Here is a 12,623-nt window from a genome sequence, read left to right as displayed (position 1 = left end):
TGATCTTCGTAGTACAAGACAAGTTGATCTTCTCTCTGTCTCTAGAATTTTCCCTTAAACCTATTTTTTTTTATTTTCTTCTCATGTTGGATAATATGCTGATGACTGATATAAGTAGCATCTTCTTTTTTATGACAACTGTATTGTCATTATCAAGTTGCGGAAAGTAAGAGTAGATTTTGAGTTTTATTGGAATTTTTTTTAACTATGAAAAAGTTGTTCAGCTGTTTCTAGCAATTATATTTAAAATGATGATCTCTTTTTATTTTACTTTTAACTATATAGTTTGCCTGGTTTTTTTTTTCAGTATCACATAGGAAGAGGTCATATTGGAGCAACCATGAAAGCAAAACTTTATCACTTGCTCGAGCATAGAGCTTCTGAATGGTATTCATTTTTTTCAATATTTGTATTATGAATTTGTGCTGTTCAGACTTCATGGTCTCTGCTTTATTTATCTTTGGCAGCCGATATTTTGTCATTCCTTTGTGGCGAGGAAAGGGTTATACGACAATGTTTATTCAAGGTTAGACAAAGTTTGCTCTCTGTCTCTCTAGTCATTTATGCTGTAAAACTTAATTTTTTTGAATCAAAATTGTGTTACACCTGATTGCTGGTTTTATGTCGAAAAGAGAAACCATTTTTCCAATTAAATATATGTACTATTTTTAGGATGTGGTGAGTATATGAGTGAACCTGAAAGATTGAAATGAAAGGGAAAAAAGAAAAGAAAAACTTATTGTAGTAAATTGTTGAAATTTTTCGATTGGATTGAGAAGTGAAAAGAGAGATAGAGGCAGAGCATAAACCACCCTCCTCAATCACATTCACTACCTACTTACACATTATACTTTACTCAATAGTCAATAATATCATTTAGCATATAATACCTTGATATTCTAGATGACAAAGGAGTTTGAACTTAAAATTTTAGTTTGCCCTGATATTCATTGATTAGAGTAGAAATAGAAGTTGATACATGATGGAACATTTGAAGCACAGGAGACATCCGAAATGTATTTTTAGGTGTTGCCTTTTGGAAATCAAGAAAGCTAGGTAGTCAATTGCGGATAGTGGAGCGTAGTGGACGACCCTAAAAACATGATAGCAGGATAGCGGTAGCGGGATAGCCGCTACAATTAAACAAATATATCAAAGAGATTCAAGGAATTTCTTGATAGACATCTTTATATAGAAATGCGCTTCAAATATATTTCAGTGTGATATTTATTTATAACAGAATAGAGGACATGATTTATTTATAAAAGAATAGAGGACATACTTGTAACCAAAAAAAGAATAAAGGACATGCTTGGAATGCCATGAAATCAGGTAATAAATTTCATAACTTGCGGAAAACATAAGGGATTGGAGGTCAAAATGTCAGATTAAATCAGAGAAAAAATGTATGCACTGGTACTGGGAGAGTTTTATATAGTGTCACTGCATCATCCACCATTCATATTTAATCATCATTAACTCTTCAAAAAAAGTAATACAAATAAATGGTGAATGATGCAGTGGCAATGTATAAATCTTTATAATGACATTGCATAAATATTACACTCATTAAATTATTGCAATTGTGAACACAAGGATATATAGAAATCATGAACTAACCTTGAATGCGAATAACTTAGGCTGTTCCGCTATGTTTGGTCGAAGTTTAGATATTGATCTTTCAACACTGGAAAATGTAAAAGTGCCCAGAAGTGAGAATTAGAAAATAGTGATAACCTGTTTTATTTCTGAAAAACCTTATGGCTATGCCAGCTCTAGGGTAAAATACCAGTTTCGATAACCTAGGATCTGATTGGATCAGTTTCTGTTTTTCTATCCTTGAAAGCTTTTTACAGAACTCCCAAGCTCCAATACAGTTGCTGTTTTAGAAATATAAATTTCTCTTGAAGCAGACAGAAATAGATCATAAATTTATTATTTAGCAGTATATCTCCTTCATAGATGAGAGGGAAACCAAAAGTTTTTGGGGAGGGGATGGAAATGAAAATTTGGGGAATGATTTGCCCCTTAACATTATTTCACAAAAAATAGGGAAAACTTGAACAAAGCATGTTTGAGGCTAATGGTTTTAATTACTCTGAGTGTTTTTATTTGCTTTCCTTTTTCCACCTTAATTGTTTTCTGACATTCACATACTCTTTCTTTTCTTGCAGTTCAAGCACCACACATGATGTTTACAGGTCTTGAAGATTACAAGGCCAGGGGAACACAAGCATCTCCCTACTTCACTGTGACCTTTTACAAAGAATTCGCAGAGAGCAAAGACTTAGTTCTCATCCGTGGCGATATTGTATTTACAAGCAAGCTGACTGACTCAGAAGCAGAATGGCTTTTGGAAACTGCTCAGTCTTTTTATTTGAACGATGCGAGGTACAAACTGGTTGAGAGGTTCAATAGACAAACACATGATTTTGAGTTTAAGGATGTCTTGCAAGCATTGAACATTCCTATTTTGTGATCATCTTTAATTATACAAAGTTCTAAATAACAGCATCAAAGCAAAGTAAAAGGGTTGATTAGAGCAATGATAATGAAGTTGATTGGAAACAGTCCTTAGAGATGTCTTTCTGCAATGTGTGGGAAAGGGAGGATTCAAGGGAATGTGATGGGGTGTTAAGAGGAGAGAGGTTTTCTCCATCTCTTGTCGTCATATTATTTTTTTGTTTATTTATCTCATTATAAGTGACTTGAACTTAAGTTTCCAATATCAATTGTACCCTGAATTCGTGTATCTTTACTTGATGAAACATTCCTTATCTAGTTTCAATAAAGAGATCTTAAATTGAAATTTTGGTTGAGAATGTAGATCAATGATGTAACAAAAAATCAAGTGAAAAGTTTAGGATGAGGCATGGAGTTGGACAACATTGAGATTCTATTATATATTTATAGAGGAGTAGGATTTTTAGAGTTCCGTTATAAGAAGATGGAGGAGTGGTGTGGCATTATCTTCAACCCTGATGTCCAACTTCATCCCGCCATCATCTGCATTTCGACCACCACCATACTTGAACCCGACATTGTACCTCCAATGTATTGCAAGGTCATGTTCTAGATCTCCACTGCTTGAACTCCTATTGTTAGACTTGAGGGAGCTTGTGTGTTTCACACATTAGGACGAGTTCTTAACTTGGCACAAAATGCACCCCTCTTCAGCAGACCTTCACCACATGCTCGATTGCTCCTGATTTGTTACAGAGATAGTTATGAGGGTTGAAATTCATCCAAGGGTGATCAAAATTGTGGTTAGTGTTGGTAGGCCAGTGGAATTGTGGTCGTTGGACCTTTCATCTTTGCATCTGTTTTGTATGATTTTGTAACTTGTGTTTTGTCTGCTATGAAACAAAATCACATCTTTTGTCCCAAAAAATGTAACTTCAAGTGTCATCACTTGTGATTGATTAGAAAATTATTTAGTCATTAATTTTTTAACATATTTTTTTACAAACCAATTAAAAATGCGGGTACATAAAGTGATACTTTCTGAGATAACAGATTACTTTCTAAGATAACAGATGCGTTCCTGATTAACAATATTTTAAAGGTATTCAGTATTGTTGAAGTGGGGGTGGGGCTGTGCAATAAGTCTTTGAGGTGGAGTGGGATTGCAATCATTGCTTTTTGACTAAGAACATTGATGAAATGACTATAAATTTTGTGAGCTTGATCATTGCTTTCTGTGAGTATATGGTAGTGTTGAGACTCACCATTAGAGCAGGTTGAATTGGTCAATAATTTCATGCAAAACAATTCCAATTTCACTGACTTGAACAACCAATTTGTAGTGCCAACTTGAGATGTTTGTAATGGCTTAAGGAAAGTAGAATGAAGAGTTCAGTAAGGCCAAACGGTAAATAATACAATCAGACAATTAACATCTAAGTTTGATTCCATAGACACTCATATCAAGATTTTAGAAAGCCAAAATAATTACAAAGTCAAACTTAGAATAAATAAATAACTACAATATCAGACAAGTATCAGAAACATATTGTAACATATAGGTGTAAAATGAGGACGTTTTCTTTGTGCTTATAAACCCGTTGTCTCTGTTTTTCTACTTTCACAGATTTAGAGCTTCTTTGTTGTTTGTGATCATCCATCATTGTAACTTCATCCTACAATTATTTCTACTAAACTTCATTACATTTTTCGTTTTCAATTTTAACCCTCCAATTTTCAATTATTGACAATTTTATTATCTAAACAAATAAACTTTATATTTTTTGGTAATTATTTTTACTATATAAATGAAACAAACACGTAAACAAAAAATAATTATATTATAATTATATAATTGATTAATTTAACATGATAGAAGTGGTTGTTGTCTTGTTGAATAAATATGCTTGTAGGGAAGAAATAGGTTGTCTCATACTTTATGTTATTGTGGATGGTTTTTTGTTGTTTCCTACTGATATTCCCGCACTAGAAACAATCATGTCCGAGTTAGGAATATCCATAAATATGTGGGGCTAACTCTCCTAACATGTATTTTTTTTATCCACAAGACTCGAATTTGAAACCTTACTTAAAGGGAATCAAGCATGTACCACTTGAACCAAAATTGGTTATGTTATTTGATATATCAAAGTATAATGATTAACTAAAATAAAATAAATTTATAAAAGATTTTAAGTTTTCTTACCAATTACAAAAACAAAATAAATTTAAATCAACAGGATTATAAGTTTTTCTCCAATAATAGAGTGACCAAAATATAAGAGAATAAGCCCTGTTATGTATTATTGTTTTGTTTCCTAATACATTGATATTGTAAATGTTTTTATATTGTCAGCAAATAATTCACTATTTATATATTAATTATTATATACTTTCAAACAAAAATAATACAAATTAAGAGTGAATAATATATTAATAATGTAAAAAATATTACACTAACGATATATAAATTTTAAACTCTTTATTTATTTATATTTTGTGTATGTGCAGTACTCTAGACTATACAATGTATTGGGGTTTCCTCAACTATCATCTAGCTTTTTATCGGTTCCTTTACTAATTTAGTTCAATAAGGATTGGAGTTTTGCACCAAAAAATCTGCAATTGTAATAAAATACGGACCATAAAATGGATTTAAAATTTAATTTGATATAATTAATGAGAGTGAATAATTGATAGTGTTTAATTGGAATGGGTCAGGAGCAGTTGAAGGAATATGTCAAATTGAATTGGATGATTCAATGAATAAATGTAGTTTTAATTAATGGTCGATTTTTTTGGAAGGTTACATCAAAAGTACTATCATTAATTAAGTAGAATCTACAAATTGTTGAAGCACAATAAAGCAAATTATTGACCATATATACTTATTATGCATTTATAAAAAGTGTAATATCTATGTATTGATAGTGTAAAGATTTATACACAGTCGGTGTATTATCCACATTTCATTTAGATTTTTTCTAAATAGTTAATGATGATTGGAAAATGAATAGTGAATGATACAATAACAGGTGTAAAATATTCTTATATTATTAGTGTATATATATTTTTTCTTCTTTCTATATCTTTTAATTTTTAAGATAGCGTGGAAGTTTAAAAATTATTAATGATAAAAAATTTAATATATTTGACTAAAATAAAATAATGAATTCATATCGGAAACCACACTAAAGAAAAAAAAAATAAGAAATATAAATTTTAAAAAGGAGAATAATAAATATAAAACACACTTTATAAATTACCAGCGTTTCTCAACCTACATTTTTATTTTATATGATTATATATTCAACTTTATACATTTCATTTTGTATAATTAAAATATTTTTTGTAATTAGTATATTTTATATTATAATTTTTATGGGATATATTTTAAATTATATTTTTTATTTTTATTAGAATGTCCAATTATGTGTTTTTTTAGAAATAAAAAATTGTCAAGGACAAAATATGAAAATAAATTTACACCATAGTAATAATTATATCATGTTTTGGCTTTATATATAGTATAGAATACATGTAATTAAATATTTAATTTTTATACATTTCATTTTGTTTTAGTATATTTTATATTATAATTTTTTATTGGATAATACTTTAAATTATAATTTTTTATTAGAATGTCCAATTATATGGTTATTTGTAAAAAGTAAAAATTGTTAAGGATAAAATATGAAAAAAGAATTTATACCATGGTTGATAATTATATTATGTTCTGGGTTTATATATATAGTATAGATAATCATTAAAAATTTAATATTGATTATATTTTTTCAAAACATAACAGTGTATATAAATTTTGCTTGTAAAAACATGTACAGTAAATTCTAAAAAATGTTCGACGCCAATATAAAGGCTCATTTGATTAGGTTTTTTCGAGAAAAAGGAAAGTATTTTTAATATGGAAATCACTTCAAACATTTAAAAAAAAAGTTGAAATTCATTTCCTCACAACAAATGTGTTACCATAAACGCTTTTGAATAAGTGGATTACCTTTTACCAAAACAAACGCCGACTAATTCTAATTTCATCTTGGAGTTTTGAATTTTGGTTGATAAAAAGAGAAAAAAGAAATATATACAATAGTATATGCGTTTTATACATTAATAATGTATTATTTATCATATATATTTAATTATCATTAACTTCTAAAAAATAATATAAATTAATAACAAATGATATATTAATTATATATAAATCACGTGTATAAATCTTTATAATAATAATAATGTATAAATATTAAACCCCACTAAACCATTAAAAGTACCTACAATGTGAATATCTTTCTCCATCTATCTATATTTCTTAAGTAACATTTAATCCTATTTGTTACAAATTAATCTTTTACAATATAGTCATATAATATTTATGCAAAGAGAGGAGCCATGATATAGTTTGAGCTTTTAATAATTAATATAATTTCTTGAAAATTGGTAATTACTAGTTATTTTTTAAAATATATTATTTGTACACAAAAGTTTTGTAGTGCCTAGGTTGTCCAAACTACCCGAGTAATAGTGAAATAATACTAGTTGAAATTTATATCTTTTGGGAGAAAGCATATCCAAATTACAAAATAAAAACATTCATCTAAAACGTCCCAATCTTCAATTTTGAAATGCTATGATCTTGTTAGATAGTTTTAAAGTTAATTTTATGTTATTTTTTATTAAAAATAGAATATATAATTATAAAATTCTATATTATGAAGAATATAAATTAATAAAAATAATAATTAATATTAAAAAATAAAAAGAAACTTTGTTATTTGATTTCATTAAAATTTAAATTAATATGAAAAAAAATACGAAAAATGTGTATTTGAGACCCTTTTTCATTGTATCAAAGTAATAAATTATCTATTAATTCGTGGGGACCACACAATCTAATAATGTCTATAATAAAGACGAGATTCATTATTAAATCGACTTAATATTTATGAAGTGATAATATAAGAATTTTTTTGTAGTTTATATATTATCCACTATGGTAAATATTATCAATTCTTAAATAAGATGATAGATTACATATTGATATTATAAAAACTAATAGGCGTTGGTTCAAGTGGTACATGTTTGATTCCTCTTAAGTAAAGTTTCGGGTTCGAGTTTTGTGGATGGAAAAATGTCCGTTGGGAGAATTAGTCTCACGTACCTGTGGAAATTTCCAATTTGGACATGATTACTTTCAGTGTGAGGATACATGTGGAAAACGAAAAAAAGATATTATAAATTTTTTTACTAATAATATATAAATATTTTATCATTATTAAATTTTAACAAATTTCACATGCCATTAATATGAGGGGGGCCAAACAACCCAAACCTTGAAATCAGTAAAAAAAGGTGGGCGAGGAAGCGAAGACTAAAACCCTATAAGCTCACACTAAAGATTAAAACAAAATTTGTGGGTTGGAATTAAAATATGAGTATAATATATATGAACGGTCTAAAGATTTTTATTTTTATATAATCAGTACATGATTTAATATTTATTTTTGTTTAAAAGTTAATAATAATTAAATATAAATGATATAATAATATAAAAAACTCTTGTGAATGCATACATATTTTCTCTTAAAATATCAAAGTCTCATATCACATAAATATCAATTCTAGGATATTTAATCTTATGAGTATTACACATAATATAAAATAATGAAAGAAAATCATATCTGGATCTTTGTTGCACTGACACTGTAAAGATTTTATATACTATGAGTTCATCATCCATCATTCATTTTTTAATTATCATCGAATGTTAAAAAAATAATACAAATGAATGATTGATGATATAATGTCTGTTTATAAATCGTTATATTTACATTGTATAAATATTACACTCAAAATTTAAACATACTCATTACATCATCAACTATTTATTCATCTTACTTTTTGGAATAGTTAATAAAATTAAATAGAAATATAGATAAGATAATAATAATAATAGTAATATATATTGTGAAATGCATTAAAATCACACCTTGGAGAGAATAATATCTTCTAATAAATAAATAAAAGAATAATACATAATGTAAGATTTCTTTTTCATAAAAAAGTGGATAAGATTATCTACATGTCAGCTTTAAAACTAATAAAGAAAACTAAATGATAGATTATTGAGATTTTTTCCCAAAGAAATACCATATGAAAAAGAGGAAGGGAATACAAAATTGGAAACATAATAAAAAGTTAATTATTATAATTTTAAGCTAAAAAACAAAGTAGTTAATTAAGTTGAAGTTAGATTAATAACACTTTAAATAAAGCACCATCACACTCTTAAAACCCTACTCTCCACATCCACACACACCTTCTCTTCTTCTCATTCTTCATCTTCTTTGCCGGAATCTGACGTCATTCTTCACCGGAGCTCCACCACACACGGGAAAATCCCTGTGCTTATTATTCTCTACTTTCATTCATTCGAATTGAGACTATCTTCTGGAGCTGAATTCGTGTTGGGTTTGAAGAGGAAACTTGTTATGGCGACGTTGAAGAGCTACTGTAGTAGTGCATGCTTGAGAGGATTCGGTTTCCCGGTTCATCGGTTCAATGCCGATGATGGCAACAAAAGGTTAAAGTTTTTTTTTGTTTACAATTAATCACTTTTTTTGTTTAATTTTTTACTTCTCTTCTTCGTATCTTGATGTGTTTTTTCTTATAATTTTTTTATGTGTGCTATATGATACAGTCACTTTCTATTTTTATATACTTGATTTTTTTGAAACATTGAAAAACTAAAAATAATTCCAAAAATATCAAATGTAAACCAAATTAGTTATTTTCAACATTTTTATGAATTTAATAAAGACTATTTTAATACACATTCATAATCTTAGTACTAGTTTATACTTTTACTTTTCTTTACCATCAAAATAGTAGGCAATGAAGTTTATAAAGACCAAATTCAATATTATTTATTTATTGTACACTGTCACACAATAACATATAAAAGACATGACATTTTATCATTTTATTTATTATAAAATCATATTTTTGCAATTGAAAATATAAGTAAAAATAACCACTTGACTATCCATTAGTGGAGAGATCCGTGAATTGCATTTCACTTGGCTTATCTTTCCTGTCATTTCTATTTCTGGTTTATTTACACTTTTGGAGTTACCAAAGGGTATCTTCACGGGCTCACAACTTATTATCAGAAGAAAGTAATCATTTTTTTGGATGCTTGATTCAATTACATTTATGTTGCTTTATTTGTAGTATCTCATGGAAATAGGGGACTGGTGGGGATGTTTATTTGCTGCATTTCACCATCAATATTTCTTTTAGGTTTTAAATAAATTTACCAGCTTTCTTTTTTAAGATCAAGAGTCAAGAATGTTTTCTGTTTGCCACATTGAAAACAATTAAAATAACTTGTCAGAGTGAATAATGTGCATTCATTCCCCTGTATTTAGGTTTCCCTTTCACAAGTGTCTAAGACCAGTGATTGGTGCCATTTCCACAGCAGAAAGATACCAAAACTTGTAGCCATTAATTCAGATATTAGTTTGTTTAATCATTTTAACTTTAATATTTGTTTGTATTAACAGAAGCTCATACTGGAAGCCTCCACAAGCAGCTGTGATACCCAATTTCCACCTCCCCATGCGCAGCTTCGAGGTGAAAAATAGGTGAGGTTTGAAACTTCGGATTATGAATGTACTGTTTCGAGTTGATCCATTCTGCTATTATGGTTTCCATTTGTTTTCATGTCCAATATGTTGTTTTATATATTAAATTTATTTATGTGTGCATTTGGAATCAGTGCTCTGGGTAGAATTTCTGGAAGAGTTTTTCTTATGTAACTTGTGACATCTTAACTTCGAACTTCAGAATTTTTCTTGTATGTCATTTCAATCTGTCTTTGGTTGGTGAAACAGTTTTATAATGATTTATAGAATAAAGATACAGAACTATGCAACTGTATATTTTGAGGAATATGGCTAAAAAATGTTGATCTTTATTTCTGGTTTCATGACTACTTTTCTATGGGCCGGTTTTTATTGATCAATATGAATTTTTGTTTTCTCTATTTTTAGAGTTCTGTTTGCAAACATCATAAGAATATCTAAGAATGGAGCTTTATGGAAACTTGTTACTGTGAATTTTATATGTTCTGTTTTCACAGGACATCAACCGATGACATAAAGTGTCTCAGATTGATAACAGCCATCAAAACTCCATACCTACCTGATGGCCGATTTGATATTGAAGCTTATGATGGCCTGGTGAATGCACAGATTGAAAATGGTGTGGAAGGAATTATTGTTGGTGGCACAACTGGTGAAGGCCAATTAATGACCTGGGATGAGCACATAATGCTTATTGGGCACACAGTCAATTGTTTTGGTGGGAAAATTAAGGTTGTTGGTAACACCGGAAGCAACTCCACAAGGGAAGCAATTCGTGGTTCGGAACAGGGTTTTGCCGTTGGAATGCATGCCGCCCTTCATATAAACCCTTACTATGGCAAAACCTCAATGGATGGCTTGGTTTCTCATTTTGATGGTGTGCTTTCCATGGGCCCTACAATCATATACAATGTACCTTCACGGAGTGGTCAAGACATTCCTCCACGTGTAATTCAATCCTTGGCTCATAACTCTAACTTGGCCGGTGTCAAGGAATGCGTGGGAAATGACCGTATCAAACAATATACTGATGATGGAATTGTCGTGTGGAGCGGCAATGATGATCAATGCCATGATGCTAGATGGGGTTATGGAGCTACTGGAGTGATATCTGTTACCAGCAACCTCGTTCCTGGTTTAATGCGCGAGCTCATGTTTGGCAGGGAGAATTCGACCCTAAATTCAAAGGTCATGCCTCTGGTTGATTGGCTTTTCCAGGAGCCAAATCCAATTGGTTTAAACACAGCTCTTGCTCAACTCGGGGTTGTCCGGCCAGTTTTCCGGCTACCATATGTACCTCTCCCTGTGGAAAAGAGAATAGAGTTTGTCAATTTGGTGAAGGGAATTGGCCGAGAGCATTTTGTTGGAGAAAAAGATGTTCAGGTTCTAGATGATGATGATTTTATCTTAGTTGGTCGATATTAATGTATGGGTTATTCTAATATGTGTCCCAGAACACATCTTAAGAATACTTAAGAAAATTAGTTTATATGAGGAAATGGTTTGGTTCAATAAACACTCACTACCTTAATGAATATAGTATCTTCAAGTTTCATTTCAAATATAGGGTGAGGTTATTTGTATGTTCACCAAAAAATAAGTTTGGGTTCTGTATCCTTTCTAGTGTTGCAAATTTCATAAATCAAATTATGTACAATAGCCAATTAAATAAACTCAATAGAGAACATTTGGTTTCTTTTGGTCACTTTTATAAATGGAAACTGGTTCATAATTATAGAGTTCACACCATTGGAAAGAAGCCATGATATGGATTATGGATTGCGTGCTTTGCAAGCTACAACTACAAAGAAAGGAGACTAGAAGAGTACAAGAATGCAAGGAGAGGAGAATCATTCTAAAACTTCCAACTACACAAAACATCAGATCCAGTACTTGCAGGATCATTTTAGAAGTTGTAAGGAGATTGTTTTTAGTTTTTTTGGTATTTCTTGGGTTTTTTTATTAGAAAATTTAAGACACTAAAAAATACCGTTGAGACGAATAAATTGAACTCCTTTTTTCTTGCATAAGTTGAGTGCGAGGTTTTTTGTCTAGCCCGATAACAAATGAAACTTGAATGAGGTAATTCAAGCCTAGTCAAAAAAATCTATTTTGCCAACTTTACTTTAAATCATTTTTAATGTGTATATCATTTAGAGCAAGACACAGCTCTTATAATGCGCAGCTTGTACAATGGAGTCTAATATGCATAAATATAGGCCAGATTTTATTATTGATTCATTGATTCAGTATAATAATCTCATTCAATTATCCTATTTCATAATCTACATTGATGCACACTAAATAAAATGTAAATTAAATGAGTCAAACCCTTTGGAGCAATATAGTAAAATTTCAGACAAGCATATATATATATATATATATATATATAACAAAAGTATGCAATTTTTAAAAATGAGTTAGGTGTTCGGAAGTTCATTCACGGGATAAAGTTCTTCCATGCACTAAGTGAGCATTAGGTCTATGAGTTTATCTTAT

At 29.6% G+C, this 12,623-nt stretch overlaps 2 protein-coding genes across 4 annotated transcripts in view; both read left to right on the top strand.

The window, feature by feature from the left end:
- LOC109338663 overlaps nucleotides 1-2,809 on the top strand; it is a 39,957-nt gene extending 37,148 nt beyond the window's left edge. For 2 of the 3 annotated variants that reach the window (XM_019575948.1, XM_019575947.1), the window contains 3 exons: nucleotides 308-387; nucleotides 468-526; nucleotides 2,175-2,809. In XM_019575948.1, the coding sequence (XP_019431493.1) occupies nucleotides 308-387; nucleotides 468-526; nucleotides 2,175-2,479 (444 nt within the window). In that variant the 3' untranslated portion in view covers nucleotides 2,480-2,809. The remainder of the gene's footprint in view (nucleotides 1-307; nucleotides 388-467; nucleotides 527-2,174) is intronic. The other variant, XR_002106570.1, reaches the window with a different exon arrangement.
- Nucleotides 2,810-8,933: 6,124 nt separating this feature from the next.
- LOC109338664 (4-hydroxy-tetrahydrodipicolinate synthase, chloroplastic-like) lies at nucleotides 8,934-11,831 on the top strand. The gene is made up of 3 exons (XM_019575950.1): nucleotides 8,934-9,061; nucleotides 10,044-10,124; nucleotides 10,622-11,831. The coding sequence occupies exons 1-3, from the start codon at nucleotides 8,970-8,972 to the stop codon at nucleotides 11,547-11,549; spliced, it is 1,101 nt and encodes a 366-aa protein (XP_019431495.1). The 5' UTR covers nucleotides 8,934-8,969; the 3' UTR covers nucleotides 11,550-11,831.
- The last annotated feature ends 792 nt before the right edge of the window (nucleotides 11,832-12,623 follow it).

This window comes from Lupinus angustifolius, unplaced genomic scaffold (genome assembly GCF_001865875.1).
Source record: "Lupinus angustifolius cultivar Tanjil unplaced genomic scaffold, LupAngTanjil_v1.0 Scaffold_32_86, whole genome shotgun sequence".
Taxonomy (NCBI): Eukaryota; Viridiplantae; Streptophyta; class Magnoliopsida; order Fabales; family Fabaceae; genus Lupinus; species Lupinus angustifolius.
The sequence above is the reverse complement of the archived record's forward strand: the minus strand, read 5'-3'. Positions and strand labels throughout refer to the sequence as shown.

What these genes read in the sequence shown, in the direction of transcription:
- LOC109338664 (XM_019575950.1), top strand. Translation starts at nt 8,970, where the DNA reads ATGGCGACGTTGAAGAGCTACTGTAGTAGTGCATGCTTGAGAGGATTC. An exon ending in GCCGATGATGGCAACAAAAG is followed by an intron (nt 9,062 to 10,043) that starts GTTAAAGTTTTT and finishes TTGTATTAACAG; the next exon opens with AAGCTCATACTGGAAGCCTC. An exon ending in AGCTTCGAGGTGAAAAATAG is followed by an intron (nt 10,125 to 10,621) that starts GTGAGGTTTGAA and finishes CTGTTTTCACAG; the next exon opens with GACATCAACCGATGACATAA.